General features: G+C 34.5%; 3 protein-coding genes across 3 annotated transcripts in view; 1 reads left to right on the top strand and 2 right to left on the bottom strand.

Moving 5' to 3' along the window:
* CTL16 (C-type lectin 16) overlaps window positions 1-25,768 on the bottom strand; it is a 445,139-nt gene that overhangs the window by 43,297 nt on the left and 376,074 nt on the right. The window lies entirely within an intron of this gene.
* LOC140747299 (juvenile hormone esterase-like) lies at window positions 2,375-7,356 on the top strand. Its single transcript, XM_073079631.1, has 4 exons — window positions 2,375-2,545; window positions 4,575-4,836; window positions 5,512-6,791; window positions 7,003-7,356. The coding sequence occupies exons 2-4, from the start codon at window positions 4,612-4,614 to the stop codon at window positions 7,223-7,225; spliced, it is 1,728 nt and encodes a 575-aa protein (XP_072935732.1). The 5' UTR covers window positions 2,375-2,545; window positions 4,575-4,611; the 3' UTR covers window positions 7,226-7,356.
* On the bottom strand, window positions 16,978-24,636 carry LOC140747087 (juvenile hormone esterase-like). The gene is made up of 4 exons (XM_073079336.1): window positions 24,490-24,636; window positions 19,682-19,943; window positions 17,684-18,966; window positions 16,978-17,465 (listed from the first exon to the last, which is right to left on the bottom strand). The coding sequence occupies exons 2-4, from the start codon at window positions 19,904-19,906 to the stop codon at window positions 17,243-17,245; spliced, it is 1,731 nt and encodes a 576-aa protein (XP_072935437.1). The 5' UTR covers window positions 19,907-19,943; window positions 24,490-24,636; the 3' UTR covers window positions 16,978-17,242.

The following is a 25,768-nucleotide window of genomic DNA, read 5'->3' as shown; positions in this document are numbered from 1 at the left end:
GTAAATCTAATGATGAAATGTATTTCCGTGCAAGCAAAAACATAATTATACATTATGATGTTTGAAATTAGAATTTACGTAATAGATTTAACTATCTTTTTTAATGTTAATTTATTTATTAGGCATTGTTGAGTATAGTATGTAATATATCTAAGCAAAAACAATTAAGTTGAATGTTAGATTGTTTATGCCCAAATTTAAATATTTAATAAATGTAAACTATAATATATGTTATGTTAAATTATACTGGTAATATTTTTTGATAAATATTTTTTTTACGTAGTATTGCGAATGTGAATTTTTACAATTCCGAACGCAGAAAATGAAACAAATAAAAAGGTTGTTTTCATATTGAATGAAAACAACCTTTTTATTTGTTTCTGCTGACGTTGACGCTGAACAGCTGACGTTTCGACATATGTGCGTCAGCGCTACCAATTGAGAGTGTAAGAAGCACTAAACACTGCACGTCATATTCAAATATAGTAAAAAAAGCGCAAGATTTCTCTCGATCAATTCGACCACGTGACAAAATTCTAAGCCCCCCCGCTCTTTACAATATTCGAGATCAATTGTAACAATCGCGCATATCTTGGAACTTTCTAGATCATATCGGATCGATTTTATCAGTTGCACACATTCTAGAACTTTCTAGATCATAAGCTCACTAAAACATTCTATATTGATTAAAACCATCGCACGCATTTCTGAACTTCCTAGATCATTCCAGATTTTTTTTTATTACTATCTCGATCATTTCGGATCAATATTAAAATTATTGACTCATTTTGAAACATTCTAAATCATTTTAGAAATTTTTAGAAGTTTCTAGACCAGAACAAAAATTTTCAGAAGTTTTAGGATCATTCTAGAAGTTCTCTAAAACTGTCTAGAACGATTACAACCATCGCACATATTTTGGAACTGTTTAGGTCATTCCAGATTTTTTTCGAACTTACATCAATCATTCTAGATTCATCATTCTAGAATTCTAGATTGATTACATCAATTGCACACATTTTGGAACTTAGATAGTTCCAAAAATTCTCATAACTTTCCAGAAGCTCACGTGAGTTAGAGAAGGACATTTATATTCACATTTACATTAGTTAGAGAGGGACAGATATATTATTTCACATTTTCGCCACCCTCAACCACCCACTTCCACCCACCCCGACCAAACTTCTTTACGCACATCAGGAGGTACCAAAGGGGTATCTGCCATCCCCACAGGAAGTAGATCAGAGTTGCGGAAAATAGAGAAAACTGTGAATTTACGTACGAACATTAGCATTTTATATAATATAATGGATTTTTTGCGAAATAAATAAAGATTATTGTTTGGTTTGTTATAATAAATGCAAATGTTAATGCGATGTTGGAGGTAGTCTATCTTACCCCATTTTTTTCGTGTGCATCTTTTGGAAGAGAAAATCACTATCTGGTGTACTTGTAGTACTGTTTTTGCACAATAACACTAGATTATTGGTACTACACTACTACACTAGGATATATGTATAAAGTGGTCCTTTAACCTTTCCCATGATGTAAAACCTTAACTAATTACTTTATATGCATTTAGTTAATAACACAAAACATGCTCTGTGACGTCAGTCAGAGGGCGCGACAAAATGGCGGCGGTCAAACTTATAAGTACTTTAAATAATTAAAAAAAATCAAGCACAACCTAGTGATTGAAACTCGGCCTCTCGATCGAGGGATCAGAGTTTCGAATCCCAGGCTTTCCGATTTTCATCTTCATCCTTTCACCGATTTTTCAAAGATATGTGCGTAACCTGAGTTGAAACTCTAAAAAATGTCAAATGTATATGAACTCAACTATTGCGCACTTAGCCAGCGCGCAGGACAATGGCCTAAGCCCCATTAATTCTGGTAGAAGGCCCGTGCCCAGTAGTGGGATAGTGTTGGGTTGACGATGACAAAAGTAGTTGTGCGCAAAGTAGTTTTTGGTTTCAGGGGAAGAGTGAGATGTTTAAACGAAGTATGGCGACTCCAACATATTTTCAAGCTTATTTATTTTTGGTATTTGTTTAAATACCCGCCTCATTTATTCAAAATCTGCAAAAAATAAAATTGGTGTTATGCTTCATGAGATACACTCCTATGACAGACGGACAGACAGCAGAGGCTCAGTAACAGGGTTCTATTTTTATTCTTTAGGAACGGAACCCTAGAATAAAACTGCATTAAATACATAATGTGCGATCCAAAACAATGAAATAGTTTTTGTACATAGCTTATGTAAAAACCCAACTAAACAAAAACTGTTCAACTGACTAGTTCTCATGGTAGAATTCTCAAACATATTTAGTGGAGTATTCTTATCACTATAACTATTTTATACGTTAGTGGAACTATCGGAAGGTTGTGTCTTATGTTAGACGTTACTTAACATTAAACACCTTAAAAATAAAACTAATTCATATAATAGGTATAATGCTAAAGTAATGAAAGGTGTGTACAGTAAAATTTGGAAAAATAATTGTGAGAAGAAATAGTGTGGAAAAAGAAGTTCTGTGAACAGGTATTTTTATTTTCTTTTTGATGTGAAACATCTATAGCCGCACGTAAAACCGATTTCTAGCGTGGCGACGCTTCGCCACACTATACGATGGTATATATATACAGTCTATATGCAGTAGTGTGTACGGTGTGGCGACGCGTCGACGTGCGCAATCGAAATCAATAATTATAGTTCAAAAAACTAAAAAACACGCTTTTATGATAAAATCAACTAAAAAGTAGAAAATAATTTTCAATCTAAGAATCAATTAAGGAAGAGTAAATAGTATAATTGTGGAAAAAGTGTGGGGTGCTTTTCGAACCTGATAAATGGAGCACCCCACACTTTTTCCACAATTATACTATTTACTGTTCCTTAATTATTGATTCTTAGATTGAAAATTATTTTCTACTTTTTAGTTGATTTTATCATAAAAGCGTGTTTTTTAGTTTTTTGAACTATAATTATTTATTAATTTTTAGTATTTCTCGTTATAGCGACCACCATTATTCATCGTTTGTAAAAAAATCAAGTGTCTATCTCGTACGATTTAAGAGATAAAGCCCAACGACAGACGAACAGACCGCAGAGGGTTTCGTTTTAACCTTTGAGTACGGAATCCTAAAAATCATTCTAGAAGAGCGCATTATAGATATGTTTCAGAACATTTGAGTTATAGGGAAATAACATTATTATTTTTTAAACTAAAAATCACGATATAAAAGTTACGCCTATTGAAACTAAATAGCAATAATTATTATTTGCAATCTAAAGTTGCGATGAACTTTGCTGAAGGTGTTTGAAAAATCTCGCCTCGAAAATCGTTAATCCAGAGGATGTTGATAAGGACAATGGTACAAAACTATTAATGTTTAAAATATTGAATTGTCATCGGTCCTTAATAGGTATGCCAAATTTTGAGTTAATCCGACGTTTTGAAGGGGGTTAAAATCATGTTCAAAGATTCCGTTACATACTAACATACCAACATACCAACATACATACGTCTGAAGCTAATAAAAGCGTGTTAATAAATAGTCATCGTTATCTAGAAAAAAATCGTAATATTTTATTTTATCATTATGACATATTTAGTTCCTATCACAATATGTTCTTTTCTGCATATTACTTTTACAAAATAATGTCGATGTTTCACATCTGCCAGGCGTCCCGTGACGGCTCACATTTTTTTTTGTGACATTTAAGTTATCAATTGCGTATATAAAGCCTGTAAATAATAGAATTGGCGTCAAATAAATTGCTTTCAGATTACGTTGACGAGTTTTAAAATATATTTACAGTTTCAATTTAATATTAGAATTTGCTATAAATGCTAATAAAGTTAACCTTTGATAAATGTTCATAAAATTGAACACCAACCTGAAAGGTAGATTATTAAAAAATAAGGCCTGATTTTAATCTTTAGGTATAACTATTATCATTGAGTTTATTGATAAATATACTTTAAGTTAGAAGTGACCCATCAACAGGAGTTGTGGATTATAAGATTAAGTGATTCCTAATCAAAGAGAATATGATGAATGCTACTGTGTTATTGTTTCAGAGGTTTAGTAAGGGAGACATACCTACCTCCTTATCTGAGGCATTCCAGCTTATTCCTGTGACTGAATTCAGATAGGTTTAGATTGTAATCTTATGGGTTTGATTGCAGATTACAGGTGCACTGTATACTCGTCTGCTACTTCTATCATATTATAATAAATAAGAGTTTAAAAAACTAAAAAGACACGCTTTTAATGCTAATCGAACTAAAAACTAGAAAATATTTTTAATGACAAAGAGTTCATATTACAGCAGTAGAAGATCGAACAATCAATCATAATGAATCGCCTCAGAATAAAATTAAATTAAAATTTAAGTTAAAAATTGATCTCAAAGATTCCGTTACTTACATATATACAACCCAAGGTAATAAAAGCGTGTTAAAAAGACAGTATGGCAGATTTTGTAGTCGTTACAATAAATATTTAAGTTTTGTAAATAAAAAAAATCTATTTATTATACTGAGGCTCCACTACAATTATTACAGGTATTACAGGAGATAATATTTTGGCAACCGAGTAGCGATGTGGTGGTTCGTCCTGGTGTATTTAGCAACGGTGACTGCGAACATTGCACATGACACTGCACACGGCGCGTCACATCATCATCATCATCACAAGGCAGTGCCATCTCGTCTGGTCCACATCGAGCAAGGACCTGTTAGAGGCTACAAGGCACCTGATGGAGATTTCTTTGTATTCTATGGAGTGCCATACGCTACTGCTCCTACGGGAAGACATAGGTTTAAGGTATAATAAATTTAGCTCCGTAATAACTGCAAGTATCTTGCATCTGTAATGCAAGTGACACTTACTAATAAATAAAATAGGGGGTAATATTAGGTGGTAGAATCCTTTGTGGTACGACTCCCGTGGCACCACCGCCGCACCTATTTCTACCTAATAACAGCTGTGTTAAATGCTGCTGTATCATGGTTGTAAAGGGTGTGGTAAGTGAGATATACTTTTCCAAGGAATTCCAGTTTAGTCCTCTGGGTTGGCGGCGTATCTGTCGCCGATTTGGGATTGATTACACATGAACATTTACCATCAGCGGCAGTAGCCACCATCTGGTGGACTGCATGTTCATTTTCTCCTCCTATATTATAAAAAAATATACAAGGCGAATTGAGCATTTTCTTAAAGTTGCCTTGGTTTTGTGAATATTACTAACTTATAACTTTATAAACAACGAGTGAATAATTAAAAGCATATTTACAAGTGAATTATGTAATACTTAAATAACATTTCTTCTATTATTACAATGATTTATAATCATAAGATTCATTCATCAGAAGATTCCGCAGGCACCGTTGGTAGTTAAAAAAGTAATATTTTAACAATTTAATGACAGTATCTTAACTTTTAGTGAAAACATTACCTTTTCCTATGTGTACCAGTTTATATTTGATTATTATACTTTAGGCCCCTCTTCCACCACCAACTTGGAGAAAACCTCTTGAAGCAGTGGACAAACGCATAATATGCCCACAAAAAGATTATATGGGTGTAATTCCCAAGGATCGTATTATGAAAGAAGATTGTCTCATAGCCACCATATATGTTCCTGACACTTTAGAAGATAATATTCCAGTTGTAGTCTACGTCCACGGTGGAGCATATTTGATAGCATTCGGTGATTACGTCACACCAAGAAATTTTGCAAAGACCAAAAGAGTAATATTGGTAACGTTCAATTACCGTTTAGCGGCACACGGTTTTCTTTGTCTCGGGACAAAAGACGTGCCAGGGAATGCTGGTATGAAGGATCAAGTCGCGTTATTGCGTTGGGTACAGAGAAATATTGCGAACTTTGGAGGCAACCCTGATGACGTCACTTTAGCGGGGTTCAGTGCTGGTTCCGCTGCTGTAGACATACTAATGATTTCCAAAATGGCCAAAGGATTGTTTCACAGAGTTATACCTGAGAGTGGCGTCAGTTTATCGGCATTTACCATACAGAATGATCCTTTGGACAACGCCAAGCGTTTTGCGAGAATGTTAAACTTTACTAATGTCCATGATCTTCATGCTTTAGAAGAATTTTACAAAACTGCTTCTTTTGAAGTACTAAATTCTATAAATACTATAAATCCTCGTAATTCTTCTTTTTTCTTTTGCCCTTGCGTAGAACATGATGTGGGCGAGGAAAGATTTCTTGAAAAAAGCCCATTCGATATTATTACAAGCGGAGATTACGAAAAGGTACCAATGTTGTATGGATTTACTACAATGGAGGGCCTGTTTAGACTAAACCTATTCGAGGTATGGAGTAATCACATGAATAAGAAGTTTTCCGACTTTCTACCAGGAGACTTGAAATTTAAAACCAAAGAACAGAAAAAACGAATAGCGAAGAAAGTTAAACACTTTTACTTCGGAGACAAACCAGTTTCACCAGAAACAATATTAGGATACGTTGACTATTTCTCTGATGTTTTAGTTATATATTCAACGTTGCGATCCGTCAAACTGCATGTAGAAGCTGGACATGATAAAATATACTTGTATGAATATGTTCACGTTGATGAGGATACAATAAAAATACCGTACACAGATGTGCGTGGTCCTGACCACTGCGCTCAAACGTGGGCCGTTTTAGATGGGTTGAATCTGACACATACAAATGAGCGATTAATATCAAATAACCTCAGGGAAATGAAAAATATAACGAGAGAGATTTGGTTGAATTTCATGGAAACTGGGTAAGAAAATATATTGTAGCTAACAAAAGCTAAAACATTTTATTTTTATTTAAGAAAATATATCCTTTATCTTTCACTTAAGTCTTCAATGTGATTCTGGGCTGCTTGCTAGATTGTGCCCTTAATCTACTTTGCTAGTTTCTGGATTAACTCATCTTGAAATACTCGTATTCTGAAGTTGCATGGCAATGAATTAATGATATATTTTCAGGAATCCAGTTCCCGCGGGGTCCCCGTTCCCTGCGTGGCCAGTGACAGGACCTAATGGTGTCCCCCACATGGTATTAGATAAGAAACTAGAACTGAGGGACTGTTTTGAAAGAAGATTAGAAAAAAGATTTGAGTTTTGGGAAGAGATTTATAAAGAATTTTATAGTAAACCTATTCCTCCCAGACCACCTCGACACTTAACTTCAGCATCAAATGAACTTTAAAGGTTTCGTAATTAAAATGGGATCGCACGATAATAAGTAAGATCATGAAGCACTGGTTATTTTTTTGTTTTACCATTTTTGTACATTACCCAAAACATAACATTTTACTTTCACATTTTACTACGCTTCAAATGAATGATGAACAGTTTTATGAATATAGTAAATATTTCTTTTTTATTATTTAGTTTTATGGATATAGTAATAAATTCATTAGCATATTTAGCAGTTTAGAAATTAATGTAATTTTGTTATGAAAACAATGCAATCTCAGCAAAAACAATTTTATTGCGCAATTGTTTAAAATTAAATATTTAATAAATGGGAATGTCAAAATTATAGTGTAGTATTTTTTGCAAAATAAAACAACTTATTATTATCTGAATATACTTTTTCCTGAATATACCCGATGATGAATGGTAGTAAACATTAGTGAATGATGGTAGTTTTAACACGATTTTATTAGCTTGGGTTGTATGTATGGGGTGTACTTCCGAAAAGCGCATACCGCCGATGGACCTAAAATTTGGTAGACTAACGTATTTTGACCTCTTGACCACGGATATCATAACGAAAATTGGCGCAAACGCCATTTTGAATAAGAAAAACGAAGGAGAACCTCTTTTCGTTCGGTGTGCATGATCGCGCATTCCTAACCGATTTAGACTATTTTTTTAGCTTTCCTCAGATAGGGTATGTGTCTATGTCTTAGAATGATGATTATTATTAATGGATTTCTGAGATACGTGTTTATTAAAAACTAGTTTTTACCCGCGGCTTCGCCCGCGTTTAAAAAAAATAATATGACATACTAACATACATAAAACTGAAAATTCGTACCTTCATTGGAACGTCAGTGGCGCCATCTGGCGAAAATTGGTCGTACCAACTCTGGAACCTTCGTGAGCTCATGGACAACAACTTTGCTAAAGATCATCACTTGGTCAAGTGCATAGTTTACGATTCAGTCCTTATTAATATCGATTAAAATAATCGATTTTTTGGTCCAAAAGATCCGATAGGAGATTCTCCGATTAATCGATCTTATATCGCCATCCCTAGTTCCCGTGGGATTTCCGGGATAAAAATTATCCTATGTCCTTTCTCGGGTCTCAGACTATCTTTTTACAAAATTTAATTTAAGTCGGTTCAGTGGTTTAGGCGTGAAGAAGGGACAACCAGACAGACAGACAGACAAAGTTACTTTCGGATTTATAATATTAGTAAGGATTATTATCACTTAGTTAAACGGTAAAGGAAATCATCGCTAGAAAATCTACACGCCTGATATTCCTTAAAATAAAATATGTTCTCAAGTTTGGTGGAACATGGCCTAAAACCCCCTCACTCTGGCAGCAGGTCCGTGCTTAGCAGTGGGATAGTAATGAGTTGACGACGACAATACTGGTTGAAGGTGGTAGAACCCTTTGTGGTTCGACTCCGGCGACATCGCCGCCACACCTATTTCTACCTACTAACAGCAGTGTTAGGCGCTGCTGTGTTCCGGTTTGAAGCGTGTGGTAAAGGAGACAGACTTTTCCGAGGCGTTCCAGCTTAGTCTTCAGGGGTAGCGGCGCATCTGTGGCCGACCTTAGGTAGGAATATCTAATCCTGTCTGGGGTTGATTACAGATGTCCATGGGCGGCAGTAGCCACTTACCATCAGGTGGACAGCATGCTCGTTTGCTACTCCTATATTATTATAAAAAAAAATACTGAATTACATGAAGCGTCTCAGGGTAGTCATTTGGGAAAGAAATACATTTTACAAACATCTTTACACACAACTGTCTTCGGGTTTGCAGAAGTCAGAAGTCCGCTCGCCACTTCCATTACATAAATAACATACATTCGCTAGCAATAAATTATGTTCTGGTACATTAGCGTAGTAAACTAGTGGCTTATTAATTCAGCCAATATGTGCTCCAGTTGCTCATCACACCGTGAGAGAAGAAGGATGGGGATGCGATACGGTAGGTTGCGACATTTGTGCAAATCGGACGAATTGGTTTGTTAAGTTTGTAAGACGAAAACTATTAAGTTAATCAGGGAAATTAAAATTACATAATTTATCAAATGTTGAGAGTTTATCAAGTTAAATAAGTTTAGTAATTTAAATTTCAACGCTTTTATATAAGAAATATTATATTTAAATTGTTCAAATATACTCAATGGGATACTAAATAGTTTTTATATAATATAGAAGTAGTAGACGCAGTCTATGTGATGGGTGGCTACTCCCGCCCATGGACATCTCAATCAACCCTAGATAAGTAAAGATTTCTACCTGACGTCGGCCACGGCTCCACATTTACCCTGAGGATTAAACTGGAATGCTAAAGAGATGTTTCCAGCGAAAGCAGCTTTCCGGCACCCCGTATGCCTACGACGGAACGACTGCCTTTCTTTCTTTCTCCATGGTCAAAGTTAAGATAATAAAAATTGCTTGTCACTGGCAGAAATGAAAAAATACTTTTAATTTTACGCCTTGAAAAGATTTTGCATACCTAATAATCTGTGTATAACACTGGAATCTTGAGCTATTTTTAGCTCCATATGGTTTGAGATATACAGGGTGAATTTTTAAAACGGGCCTTCAGGGCCAAATCCGAAACTATAAGGATTAGCGAAAACTGCTGAAAGGAGTTACGAGGCCGATTTTGATAAAAACTAAAACTGCATCATTAGTTTTTTAAAATATTTTTTTCCTTAGCCGGGAATCGAACGAGTTCATTTTGAAAAAAAATGACACCTCTATATTGTTCCACTATCTGATAGTGTCGCTTATAAGGATCAAATTCTGGGAAGTAATGTTATGTGACAAATTAAAGGAAAAGGAAAATTTTGAAGAAAATACGTATTTTTCCATACATTGGCATACTAATCCTTAAGAATTATACATAACAAATGATTTATGTATAATTCTTTAGAAACAGACATAAGTCATACCATTGAAGAATTTGTTGGTTAATCAACTAATTATTCGATGTTATGACTATGACATACGGCTTAGTATGAGAAAGTAATAGTTTGGCAAATAAGTTACCGCCGTTTTTAGGATTGATTTTTTAATGAAAATAGATAACTGATTAAATAGTAAATTCTTATTGTTTGTTGATTACAACTTCGTTTCAACGTTAAATATGATTTTCTATATCTCTTTTTTTTAGTAATTACTCGGATTTGACTCTAAAAAGTAATTCTCGCAAATTGTCAACTTTACATCTGTATTAAACGATACTCCGCCCATAGCATTCGCATAGCAACTATTTTAATGGACTTAAAAATAACCTTAGCTAAGTCGGACATAAAAATATAAATTATTGGGAAACAAAACGTCCATGTCGAATGATTAGAAACATTGAGCCAATAAAAATGTAAATACACGTCGTGTAAATACACGAAATGTTTCAATTGATGAATGGCGGGAACTTAACTGCCAAATTAATATGAAAAAATATGTATTTTCTTAAAATTGAGGCTTTTCTTTTAGTTTGTCATTTATCATTACTTCCCAGATTTTGATCCTTATAAGCAACACTATCAGATAGGGGAATAATATAGAGGGTGCATTTTTTTAAGCTATTGCATAGCTTTTATCGCGGGCTTTGAGCGCGGCGACCGAATCGAGAAATTCCGTAATGAAAATTAATAACACGTCTCGGTTGCCTGGAGACGAAATCAAGTCTCCAGGCAACCGAGTTGTTGACTGTCAATAGAAAAATATGGATATAATTGAATAAAGTATTATTTTATATTCCTTATTATTTTATTTGATATTGGCGACGAGATGTCGAATGAACTAAAAAACAATAAGAAAATACGAGCCACATTACGTGGGTTAATGAAACGAACCGAAAATTACAATTCGGGAATAGAAAAAATTGACAATGAAGAAATAAATATACGACTGAATTCTTTACAAGAAAATTTGACAAATTCTACGCGATTGAAGAAAAAATTGAATGGTTTACAAAAGAAGAAAATTTAGAAGAGGAAATAAAATACAGGTACGAATTTGGAGAAATATATACAAAGCTAAAATTTAAATTTTTGAATGTATAAAAAGAAAATAATCGGCTAATACCTGAATGTTCTTTTATATCGGCAAGAGCGGAAGTTTATTTGATAAACTGTTAACTGTCAAGGCACGCTTGAGACGTACACCTAATACAAAAGGGTTATCACCTTATCAGTTAATGTTCGGCAGAGAGGTAAGAACCTATATGCATGCCTTATTTAAGAAATCCGCCCCACTATCCAGATTAGATTACAATGCACCGCCAACGAAGGAGTTCGGACAAGGTGATAAGGTACAAGTCCGCAGTTACACCAACCCAAGAGTTAAATGGGAGTTCGGAGTCGTCATCCGAAGATTAGGTAGACTCCATTATGAAGTCAGAACTGAAAATGGCATACTGGTGCGCCGTCACCTTGACGAAATGCTGCCGGCGCCCCTGGTGGTGTAAGTGAAAATAGCCGTGGAGGACTGTTGGATATCAAGTCTCCAGGCAACCGAGTTGTTGACTGTCAATAGAAAAATATGGATATAATTGAATAAAGTATTATTTTAAATTCCTTATTATTTTATTTGATAACCTTAATTCATCAATTTGAACACAGATGGCAGTAATACACATTTTTTTATAATCCGTGCGGAAATCTTAAAATTGCGTGAAGTATATTTTATATTCCCATTATAAAATTCAAAATTATATTACCATATTATCCAAATAATGTTTTATCAACATAAGCTATGTTGAATTCTGGATTGATAAAATAACGTAAAAGAGTGTTTGTAATTTTAAAACGTACAATTATAACTGACAGATTTGACAGTACAAAATCAAAACGCCATTATGATTTATGGTACAAATAATTTGTGTACAAAGTGTTTTAAATATGAATAAACAAAGTGCATTTATTAATGAAAAATGCGATGTACCTGTAACATTCGGGCAAATGTTACAGGCATATCGCATTGATCCATTTATATTGCTGGTTGTTAATACTTTACGTCACTTATTAAATACTTTTCTATTTTATATTTTAGAATGTTCAGTCTTGCTTGGAGTTATGAAATGTCAGCTGATATTTGCAATGTCTTATATAATGGAGATATGATAAAATAGTGGATAAAGATGTATTAATGTAAATGTTAATGATTATGGAAGAATATATTGTATTTCTAGAATTCCTTCTGAGCGTTTTCATAGCATAAAAAATGCTATGCAATAGCTTTACCGCGGCAGTCTCCGAGTGCCACACGTATTTTTTTTCAAAATGAACTCGTTCGATTCCCGGCTAGGTAAAGATATATTTAAAAAAAGTAATGATGCAGTTTTAGTTTTTAACAAAATCGGCCTCGTAACTCCTTTCAGCATTTTTCGCGTATTCTTATAGTTTCCGATTTGGCCCTGAAGGCCCGTTTTAAAAATTCACCCTGTATAGGTATGAGTTATCTATAGTACGCATTGAAGACTAGCATATGTTCAATATAAACAAAAAAATATTTTCAGTGCTCCTCTGGCGTGTTGCCTAGTTACGTCAGTATGAAGTTGGACTTCGTGATACGTATTTCCATCAGATTTTTTGTAATTGTATTAGATATAACAATATAACAATATTAAAATTTCAATGACCTATTAACTCAGAAGACTAAGTTTTGCGGAGCAGCCAATCAAAATTTTGCCGTGAGTACGTCCTTTTTTTATTGGGTATATTAAAGTAAAAAACGTTTTAGGACAAATTCTATCCTTTCTATAATACCTAATTTATAACTAATTACGTTAAAATCGCTAAATCAGTCACTTTAAACTCATAGAATTTCAAATTAAAAAGTAAATTATACAATATGTAAATACATCCATCTCCTATTTAGTAAACTTTGGTAATGAATTTTAAAACAATACTTTCTAAGTTGTATGTAAGGTATGTAATAGGTAAGTACCTACCTATGTACTGCTTTTAAAAGTTTGCTAAATCGGTGAAGGATAACACCGTGAGGAAAGCTGCATACCTGAGAGATTTATAAAAAAAAATCTCAAAGGTATGTGAAGTCTATCAATACGCACTTGGCCAGCGCGGTGGACTATGGCCTAATCCTTCTTATTCTGAGAGGAGACTCGTGCTCAGCAGTGGGACAATAATGGGTTGATGATGATGTAGACCCACCGGTTAAAGGTCATTGACTCTTAGTCAATCAGATTTTCTATCTAAATAATCTGTTTGTGTGAAATAAGTCAATTAGCAACCCTAGGCTACGAGGTCGGGATTCCGCACAGCACACGCTGCAGTACTGCCCAGCGTGGGAGTCTCAGCGGCGGATCCTCGTGTCAAAAGTGGGACCGGACCTGTCTCCAGCGGCCATTGTTGGGGCGATGGTTCAGCGCAGCGAAGCCTGGGAAGGCATGATCACCTTCTGCGACATAGTCATGTCCGCGAAGGAAGACGCCGAGTGAGCTAGGGAGCGCGCTGAACCCGCAGGGAGGAAGAGTTGCCGCGGGCGTAGATAACGCCCACCGGCGCGGTCTCCCTGTAGTTCCGGGACCAGAATAGGGCTACGGTATCCCCTGCCCGTCGTAAGAGGCGACTAAAAGGGGCTTCCGGGGTTACGGGCGGCAAGAGTGGAAGCTCGAACCGCCCGGCTAGTGACCCCGGGAAGGACGGCGGTATGTGTGGTCGCCTAAGTGGTCGTGTGGTCGTGTGGTCGCATACCGTCGTGCCCACCAGACGGTGTGGCTAGCGTCAAGCTCACCTGGGCAGAGCCCGATGGGGCAACGCGCTAAGAGCACTCCGGTTGCGTTCCTTTGGAGATCCCAGAGTCCTCTACGCAGCGCCGAGGACGGCCACCGGGGGGGTTTAGTGCGGTAAGAATCCCACATAACCCCGTGCCGCTCTCATGGCATAGGGTACCTTTTGAAGGTATCCCCCTCGTAACCAAAAAACGAGGTCGATTGCACACATACTATCTTTTGTCACACGACCTCCCATTCTGTCACATCCCTGACCACTCGGGTCGTGTGAATTTATACCATTCTTAAATAGGCCAAGTGCGTGTCGAACTTGTACACCGAGGGTTCTGTACTACCAATTTTTATTATTTCATTATGTGTTATCATAGCAACCATAGAACTAAATGTATTGTGAAAATTTGAATTACAGTTCAATAGATAAAGCGACCTCCATTTATTTTCAAGCCTTATTCATTTTTAGTACTAATTGATGTTATAGCGCGATCATTATACACATTCTGTAATAAATTCAAGTGTATATCTACTAGGATTCAAGAGATAGAGCCCTGTGACAGATTCCGGAGTCTTAGTAATAGGGAACCGATTTTAAGCTCTAGGTAAAGAACCCTAAAATGAACTGGAATTAATACCAGGAAATCGAAAGGGTAGTGATTGGAACTTATGCGCTATGCAATTTGATTCATAGTTTAATTTAACGGTTTAATTCTGTGCCACCGTTCGATATTTCATATGAATTAATCAGACGAAATGGCGTTTTCATTCATTCTCATTCAATTTCATAAAATTGTTCTATGTGCATTTCGCCATTTTCATTCTGGCCGTTTGAAATGACGCTTTTATTAAGTTTCATAATACCGACCTGTTTCGTCTACATCGTGTTTTTTATTTCATTTCATATTGGTTGTATTTCTGACAAAAAAAATATATATTTCATAAGGAGGTTCATATTTTTTAAGAAGATTGTACTAAATACCATATTTCTACTGATTCCTACTGCCTGAAGCCTAACATCTTTGCACTTTAGAGGTATACCTAAAATAGCAATTTTTGTCAAAACATTGTTTTTGGGTATCTAATTAAAATTGCAAAAACTAGCTCAATACACTAATATTAAGGAAACCTGCACGCCTGAGAATTAAATTAATACTATATTAATTCTGAACCCTTTGTGATTCGTCCGGAGGTACCACCGCTACACCTATTTCTGCCTAATGACTGGTTTGAAGGTTAACAGGTTTGAAACAGGTTGAAGGAATTCTGGTTTGAAGGGAGTGGCAAGGGAGACATAGTTTCCCAATGTGTTCCAGCTTAGACCTCAGGTAGGAATATGTAATCCTATCGGGTTGATTACAGATGTCCATGGACTACAGTAGCCACTTATCATCAGGTGGACTGCATGTTCGTCTGCTACTAGTATATTATAAAAAAAAAAACAAAATGTGGTGTGTGAAGTCTTCTAATTCGCACTTGGTTAATGGACCAGTGGTCAGCGGTGGACTATGACCTAAATCTCTCTCACTTTGTCCAGTAATGGGACAGTAGGATTTACGACGAAACAGCAAGTCAGCTGTAGAATAGGTATCTTTTATTTTGAAAAAGTTAGAGTGGAGTTACCAGCAGAGAGTAATTGAAAAGTATAAATTTCGGGAGCTGTAACTGTTCATTGTACGTTCGTAGTGATCAATTCGTGTTAATTTAAAAAATATATGGGGTTTAAAAGTGGTGGCAGTAGTGTTTCGCCACTCATTGTTTTCCGGATCGTTTATCACGTCAATCCGTTATTTGTGCTCAACAAAATGAAAACAACTAGTGATGTACCGACCATCCGTTACACAAGCGCGGCAATATTCGCGATATTCAGTTTGCGATACATTAAGTTTGCGATGCAATGCATTAGACTCTAATGCATTCGCTTCAATACCTGTCGCGCATGTAATATTTATGTAAAGAGTGCTTATGAACTATGTCTGCAACAGAAATCTGGTCGGAGACTTCAGCAAGAACAGTTTAATAACGGGAATATAGTTATCATCATTAGTGTGTACTTACTTACGTGTAATTGTAATATTGTTACTCTGTACCGTATATGTGACTATATTTATACATGACTATCTTCAAGAAGACGTTGGTAACACATCTTACTAGCGGTCGTTGAAGTGTTTTCCATCAACGAAACGTCAACGTTAATTTCCGTTGATCAACTAGTTAATTTCGCCAACGAGTTAACGTGCTACTAATTTTAACTTGCATCAACAATAAACGGTTTTTAACTATGCTGTAACGATCAACGAGTCTCTACTGACGTGCGGTAAATGTTATTTTAGAAACAATTTGACGTAGTGTGTATTATAAATATCAAGAATTGATATAAATATCGAGAATTGATTGAAGAGAATATTAAGAGAGATAAGAAATAATAAGAGATTTAAGAAATATCGACATTAATTATTAGGAAATTATTAGATATATTCTACATAATTGGAGTTTAAATTATGTTATTATACCGACAAAATTAAGATATATGCTCGTCTGCTACTTATATATTATAAAAAACATATATTTTTTAATTTTATTTTTAACGTTAGTTTAATTTTAAACAAAATAAAATTTACCTTGAAAATAACGAAACGTTCTGTTCAAAGTCGTTGACGTATTTAACTAGTTAATTTCTATTGGGTTAACGTTGATTCGTTGAAAGTGAATCAACGGTTGATTTAACTAGTTCGTTGATTCAACGACCACCGCTACATCTTACTATATATTTCTCGACAAAGTGTGGTAACGTAGCGGAAACCATAAAACACATAGAAGCTACCATCCGCGAATCTACCAGCTTTATAGCCGCGCACTGGCCCTTACTCTACGTATACCAAACGGGAATCGGTTTGATTATACTCATATCTAATAGTGCCAACTAACAAAACCGCAAACCCATAATATTGCAGATGAAAAAAAAAAACAATTAATTTAATAGTTTCCTCAATTTTATAATACTTTGCTATCTTGATAGGTTTATTTGTCCAATTGCTTTATAGCAATATGTTTACAGTATGTGATGGTTAATTATAATAAACTAAAATAAATAATATTCTAAATAAATATTTACTATATTCATAAAACTGTTCATCATTCATTTGAAGCGTAGTAAAATGTGAAAGTAAAATGTTATGTTTTGGGTAATGTACAAAAATGGTAAAACGACAAAAATAACCAGTGCTTCATGATCTTACTTATTATCGTGCGATCCCATTTTAATTACGAAACCTTTAAAGTTCATTTGATGCTGAAGTTAAGTTCCGAGGTGGTCGGGGAGGAATAGGATTACTATAAAATTCTTTATAAATCGCTTCCCAAAACTCAAATCTTTTTTCTAATTTTCTTTCAAAATAGTCCCTTAGTTCTAGTTTATTATCTAATACCATGTGGGGGACACCATTAGGTCCTGTCACTGGCCACGCAGGGAACGGGGACCCTGCGGGAACTGGATTCCTGAAAATATATCATTAGTTCATTACTATTCAACTTCTGAATACAAGTATTTCAAGATGAGTTAATCCAGAAACTAGCAAAGTAGATTAAGAGCACAATCTAGCAAGCAGCCCAGAATCACATCGAAGACTTTAATGAGAGATAAACGATATATTTTCGTAATAAAAATAAAATTGTTTTAGCTTTAGTTAGCTACAACCTACAATATATTTTCTTACCCAGTTTCCATGAAGTTCAACCATAGCTCTCTCGTTATATTTTTCATTTCCCTGAGGTTATTTGATATTAATCGCTCATTTGTATGTGTCAGATTCAACCCATCTAAAACAGCCCACGTTTGAGCGCAGTGGCCTGGACCACGCACATCTGTGTGCGGTATTTTCACTGTATCCTCATCAATGTGAATATATTCATATAAGTATATTTTGTCATGTCCAGCTTCTACATGCAGTTTGACGGATCGCAACGTTGAATATATAACTAAAACATCAGAGAAATAGTCAATGTATCCTAATACTGTTTCTGGTGAAACTGGTTTGTCTCCGAAGTAAAAGTGTTTAACTTTCTTCGCTATTCGTTTTTTCTGTTCTTTGGTTTTAAATTTCAAGTCTCCTGGTAGAAAGTCGGAAAACTTCTTATTCATGTGATTACTCCATACCTCGAATAGGCTTAATTTAAACAGGCCCTCCATTGTAGTAAATCCATACAACATTGGTACCTTTTCGTAATCTCCGCTTGTAATAATATCGAATGGGCTTTTTTCAAGAAATCTTTCCTCGCCCACATCATGTTCTACGCAAGGGCAAAAGGAAAAAGAAGAATTACGAGGATTTATAGTATTTATAGAATTTAGTACTTCAAAAGAAGCATTTTTATAGAATTCTTCTAAAGCATGAAGATCGTGGACATTAGTAAAGTTTAACATTCTCGCGAAACGCTTGGCGTTGTCTAAAGGATCATTCTGTATGGTAAATACCGATAAACTGACGCCACTCTCAGGTATAACTCTGTGAAACAAACCTTTGGCCATTTTGGAAATCATTAGTATGTCTACAGCAGCGGAACCAGCACTGTATCCCGCTAAAGTGACGTCATCAGGATTGCCTCCAAAGTTCGCGATATTTCTCTGTACCCAACGCAATAACGCGACTTGATCCTTCATACCAGCATTCCCTGGCACGTCTTTTGTCCCGAGACAAAGAAAACCGTGTGCTGCTAAACGGTAATTGAACGTTACCAACATTATTCTTTTGGTCTTTGCTAAATTTCTTGGTGTGATGAAATCGCCGAATGCTGCCAAATATGCTCCACCGTGGACGTAGACTACAACTGGAATATTATCGTCTAAAGTGTCAGGAACATATATGGTGGCTATGAGACAATCTTCTTTCATAATACGATCCTTAGGAATTACAATACCCATATAATCGCTTTGTGGGCATATTATGCGTTTGTGCACTGCTTCAAGAGGTTTTCTCCAAGTTGGTGGTGGTAGAGGGGCCTAAAGTATAATAATCAAATATAAACTAGTACACATAGGAAAAGGTAATGTTTTAAAACTAAAAGTTAAGATACTGTCATTAAATTGTTAAAATATTACTTTTTTAACTACCAACGGTGCCTGCGGAATCTTCTGATGAAAATGTAACCTCTTGTAGGTTATATATCTTATATATGAATCGTAATAATAGAAGAAATGTTATTTTAATATGAAATAATTCACTTGTAAATATGCTTTTAATTATTTAATTGTTGTTTATAAAGTTATAAGTTAGTAATATACACAAAACCAAGGTCAACTTATAGAAATAGCTCAATTCGCCTTGTATATTTTTTTATAATATAGGAGGAGCAAATGAACATGCAGTCCACCAGACGGTAAGTGGCTACTGCCGCTGATGGTAAATGTTCATCTGTAATCAATCCCAGATCAGCGACAGATACGCCGCCAACCCAAACGACTAAACTGGAATTTCTTGGAAATTTCTTGGAAATTCCAGTTCCCTTTAAAAATCCAATCCTCCCAATCCCTTTAAAACCATGATACAGCATTTAACACTGCTGTTATTAGGTAGAAATAGGTGCGGTGGTGGTGCCATGGGAGTCGAACCACGAAGGTTTCTACCACCTAATATTACCCCCTATTTTATTTATTAGTAAGTGTCACTTGCAGGTGCAAGATACTTGGAGTTATTACGGGGCTAAATTTATGATACCTTAAACCTATGTCTTCCCGTAGGAGCAGTAGCGTATGGCACTCCGTAGAACACAAAGAAATCTCCATCAGGTGCCTTGTAGCCTCTGACAGGTCCTTGCTCGATGTGGACCAGACGAGATAGCACTGCCTTGTGATGATGATGACGATGTGAAGCGCCGTGTGCAGTGTCATGTGCAATGTTCGCAGTCACCGTTGCTAAATACACCAGGACGAACCACCACATCGCTACTCGCTTGCAAAAATATTATCTCCTGTAATACCTGTAATAATTGTTGTTGAGCCTCAGTAAAATAAATAGAATATTATTATTTACAAAACTTAAATAAATATTTATTGTAACGACTACAAAATCTGCCGTACTGTCTTTTTAACAAGCTTTAATCAGCCTGAGTTGTATATGTATATGTATGTATGTATGTGACGGAATCTTTGAGATCAATTTTTAACTTAAATTTTATTATAAGTTTATTCTGAGGCGATTCATTATGATTGATTGTTCGATCTTCTTCTATTGTAATATAAACTCTTTGTCATTAAAAAATAATTTCTATTTTTTAGTTCGATTAGCATAAAAAGCGTGTTTTTTTTAAACTATTATTTATTCTAGTATGATAGAAGTAGCAGACGAGTATACAGTGCACCTGTAATCTGCAATCAAACCCATAAGATTAGAATCTAAACCTATCTGAATTCAGTCGCAGGAATAAGCTGGAATACCTCAGATAACGAGGTAGGTATGTCTCCTTTACTAAACTCCTATTTAAACTACAACATCGTAAATTCGATTTTTATTCCACCTTCACTACCAGCAGATATTCATACATTAATAAAAACATTACGGAACACCAACAGCTCAGGGTATGACGGTATAATAACAAAAATAATTAAAGAAGTTCAAAAATGAAATAGCACCGGTGTTAAGTCATATATTGAACATGTGTATTGAAAATGGCGTCTTTCCTAATAAATTAAAACAAGCAGTAATCAAACCTTTATTTAAAAAAGACGATTCGGCAAATGTAAATAATTACAGACCAATAGCACTATTACCTGTTTTCTCGAAGATATTTGAGAAATATATCTATAATTGCATTTACAATTTCATGGAATCAAATTGCATCCTAAGCTCATGTCAATTTGGTTTTAGACGAAATAAAAATATTGATTTAGCAATATTCAATTTCTTATCGACAATTACGCATAATATAGATAAAAACGTCCTGTAACGGCCCTGTTTATGGACATCAGTAAAGCTTTTGACCACGTAAACCATGACATTCTCTTAAATAAAATATACAAATATGGAATAAGAGGAAATGCCTATAATGTCATAAAATCCTACTTAACAGAAAGACAACAGGTCACACAAATAACAAAAATATGTATGAAAACAGCCAGCGAAACCGTATATGAATCGGATCGTAGAAAAACATTATTTGGTGTGTCACAAGGCAGTGTCTTAGGGCAATAAATTAGAGAATGACATTAATAACACACTGACAGAAATAATACATTGGTTTGAATTTAATAATTTAAATATTAATCTGTCAAAAACTAAAATAATTAATTTTAATCATAAAAATAATAATGATAGTAAAAGCGTAGATATAAATTATTTAGGTAATAAAATTGAAGAAACGGATCATTTTAAATTTCTAGGTTTACATATTGACAAAAAACCAAACTGGAAACATCATATTGAACATGTTTGTAAAGCATTGAATAAATACTCATATCTTTTAAGAAGACTGCGAAATATAGTAGATCAAACAGCTGTATTGACGGCATATCACAGCTATGTTGCTGCAACGGTACGGTACGGAGTAATATTTTGGGGAAACTCCACAGATAGAGAACTCGCATTCCGAGCCCAAAAAAGATGCATACAAGCAATGTGTAATATTAGACAAACTGACTCTTGTAGGCCACATTTCAAGAGATTAAATATATTAACCTTACCAGCCCTCTATATACTAGAATGTGCAATATTTGTTAAGGCAAACAGTCAAATGTTTACATTTAAAACTCGAGCACGTCATGCACATAAACTTACTATAGTCCGATTTATAATTAGGTGTCCAAAATGTAAACAAAGGTGTTGACCTATCAAGAAAATATGTGTCAAATGGCAGTTTCTTATTTTTGACAATATTAAATTAATACATCGATAATAAAATAATAATCTAAATAAATTAAAATCAATTCACATTTTACAATATTTATATTAACTCAATTCCATTTCATACAGTAATAAGAATAAAAAACAAGATTTATGAGAGAAAATTAAATTGTGATAATGGTCACACAATCGGCATCCAACACATTTTTTGTGCCGCCATTTTTAAGTTTCGTAGTTGATATTATTCATTTTTGTGATCGTGATCGAACTCGAATTTTTTCTAGTTTTCTTAGCGCGTTTTTTTTAACTGTGTGCAGTTATTAAGTTTTTGTTTTATGTTGAATTTTGTGAAGTTTTCGTTTCTTGTTAATTTTATTAAGGTTTACAATACCTGTAATCGAATTTTGACCATGACATTTCTTTGTTTACATTTTGGACACCTAATTATGAATCAGACATTAGTATAGATGCAAACACTCGCTTACTCAGAAAAAGTTTTTTCGGAATGGTCGCGAATGTATTCAATAAAATTCCGTTAGAAATACGAACATTGTCAGATACTTTCGTATTTAAACAAAAGTTTCGAACATACCTCGTAGAGAAATGTTTCTACACAGTTAATGAATATCTTAATGACAAGTAATGCACGTAACATATATATCTGATTTACTAAATAGCGCAAAATTTACTAAATGTTTAAATTTAAATTAATTTTCATTGTTATCAATATTTGTAAGTGTTTGTAATTGTGGTGTTTGTAATAATTTGACATAAACTTGTAATAATTGTTGTAATTTTAATTAGATTAGAAATTTTGTTATCATTTGTACGCCAATAATTGGTACAGTAAGTGTTGTTCCTAAAGTGCAAACATCCAATATAGTAATCCTTACTGACAAATGAATAAATGATTATGATTATGATTAAACTCCTCAAACCATAACACAGTAGCATTTACCACAGTAGCATTTACCACAGTACCACTGTTGTTATTAGGCAGGGATATACTAATACTTTTGCTACCTGCCTAAATGCTGTCTTCGTTATTTTTGCAACTGTGAACTAATCTCCCACAACGCCGTGAAGAGCCACTAATGATCATTTATCTTATTGTGCACCTAACGTTCTAAAATAATTGGCCAAATTGTACTCGTTGTTGAGTTGTACTCGCAAGCGGAGGGTTCCCTATTACCAAAATGTTATGTAATTTTATTTTTATTTTAGTATTTATTATCATAGCAGTAGAAGTAAATGTGATTTTGACTGTCTACCTGTTACGGATCAATAGATAAAGTTAAAAACCTCGAAAAATAGCGGGTGTTGTATGGCGATCCCCATTTCGTTGAAATTCTTTCGTATTTGTTATTATAGGGGCCACCGTTACATATACTCTGTAAAAACTAGTTTATATTGATTAAGGTTCAAGAGATAGAGCCCTGTGACAGACGGAGAGGACAGGCAGTGGATGTTTAGAAAAAGGGTTCCGTTTTACCCTTTAGGTACGGAACCCTAAAAATGTCGTCTACGCACACTTCAATACCTTCCAGCCAAAATTATTAAGTGCTTATTTTTTAATATTGACCATTTAATATTATTTAATGGGTTCAACCGCATCCTAATTAATTTAATGATGAAATCAATTAAAGAGCACAAAAACAATCTTATTTAAATATTTAAGCGCTTTAACAACCAAAGAATAACTGTTCCTACATTTGCTAGGTAGTTAATACGTTAATAATTACCAGTTAATATCACCAGTTAATGAAACTTATACAAGTTTCTTAATATCACCAGTTAATGAAACTTATACAAGTTTCTTTAACTGGTGATATTATTACCATTCGCAAAAATAATCTTATTTATTGAGGTAGGTACTGGTAAATTCACCAATTAACGGTTGGTGCACAGACATAGAATTAGATGTGCCGTGGTGAACAATCATCAAAAACTGTGAGGAAACTGCGACTGAGTTGTTTAAAATAAGGCCAAGTGCGAGTCTGACTTGCAAATGAGGGTTCCGTACCACTGAATTTTCATTTATGTTTAGTACTTGATATTATAGCAGCTGTAGAAGTAAATGCATTGCGAAAATGACTGACTGTCTTCCTACATACTTATAATAGTTCAATAGAAAAAACTTAAAGCGCCGCAAAATAGCGATTTGTTGTATGGCGACCCCAATTTATTTTCAAGCTATTTCTCATTTTCGTAATTATTTGTTATAGCGGCCGTAGTTCCTCATACTCTGTAAATTTCAAGTGTCTATATATTATGGTTCAAGAAATAGCCCTGTGGCAGACGGTCGGATACGGACTCCGGTACGGATCCCAAAATCAAAGGCGTATAAAGTCTACCAATAAGTCATTAATCATTATAGCCATATATAGGGTCACCTAGTGTGAACCATAAATTATAAAAAAGGTGTTAACCTAGTTATACCTAAAGATAAAAATTAGACCTTATTTTTTAACAATCTATCTTTCAGGTTGGTGTTCAATTTTATTAACATTTATCAAAGATTAACTTTATTGACATTTTTAGCAAATTCTAATATTAAATTGAAACTGTAAATATATTTAAAAACTCGTCAACGTAATGTAAAAGCAATTTATTTGACGCCAATTTTAGTATTTACAGGTTTTACGCAATTGATAACTTAAACGTCACAAAAAGAAAATAAAAAATACCTGTTCACAGAACTTCTTTCACCACACTATTTTTTCTCACAATTATTTCTTCAAGTTTTATCATACACACCTTGCATTACTTTAGCATAATATTATGTGAATTAGTTTTATTTTTAAGTTGTTTAATGTTAAGTAATGTCTAACATAAGACACAACCTGCCGATAGTTCCACTAATGTATATATAATAGTACATTACGATACGCTTGGCCAAAGTAGCCTATTTTTGCACGGCGTGAAGTTAGCGCCCGAGCGCAGCGAGGGTGCTAAACGCCGTGCACATAATAGGCTACTTTTGTCACAAGTATCGTATACTATTTTATAGCTCGTGTGACATAAACCCGCTTATACTTGTGAAGTTATATGAAAAAATATGATAATTATTTTGAAACTTATAAATGATTGAAACTAAAAATTATGAATCTCTCACTGAATGAACATCTACCTGCATACCAAATTTCAGCCCGATCCGTCCAGTGGTTTGGGCTGTGCGTTGATAGATCACTATGTCAGTCAGTCACCTTTGAGTTATATATATTTATATAAAGGCAAATCCTACACCACAATAAGTCAAAATCCATCAGCCATTTAGGCTATATGCCATTGGTCTAGATGCCACTAATTATTTTAAGATTTGTATGTTACATACATGTTACATACAAATCTTAAAATAATTAGTGGCATCTCCACCTAAGCATATTAAAGAAACATGATAAGCAATCACATAATATAAACTAGTGATACAGTACAAAATCGATTATCCGGACCTCAGTTATACAGATTTTTTGTATTGCCAAACGTGTACAAGTCACTTTGTAATAACCGCAGATTAGCTACGTTGTGTGTGCATTTAAATTCCAGAAAGCAGCCAAATCGCAACTAGAAAGTTATAATACAAACCAAAAACCCGATTGCTTAAAAATATAGCCTATGTTATCCCTGCAATTTAGATGAATACAACGACATATCATATGTCAATATTAGTGAAGTCGTTTAGTTTTGACAAAGAATAAAAATACATACGTACAAACATACGGTCGAAAAACATTGCCTTCCTCAATCGGATCAAATAGCTTTTCTTCATAAACGCAATTATCCAAATTTTCGATAATCCGAATGCCGTAAGACAACAAATAGTTCGCTTTATCAAGTTTTTATGGGAGTAGTATTATGGCTAATTATGATAATGATTCCTAATTTAAATAATAATATGTCCTACTTTGGTGTATAACGAAAATACACAGTCAAAACAAACAATACTTCGATTCAGCTCAACAGTTA

Source organism: Epargyreus clarus, unplaced genomic scaffold (assembly GCF_041222505.1).
Source record: "Epargyreus clarus isolate Ecla_fem2 unplaced genomic scaffold, WU_Ecla_fem_2.2 ptg000014l, whole genome shotgun sequence".
NCBI lineage: Eukaryota > Metazoa > Arthropoda > Insecta > Lepidoptera > Hesperiidae > Epargyreus > Epargyreus clarus.
The sequence above is the reverse complement of the archived record's forward strand: the minus strand, read 5'-3'. Positions and strand labels throughout refer to the sequence as shown.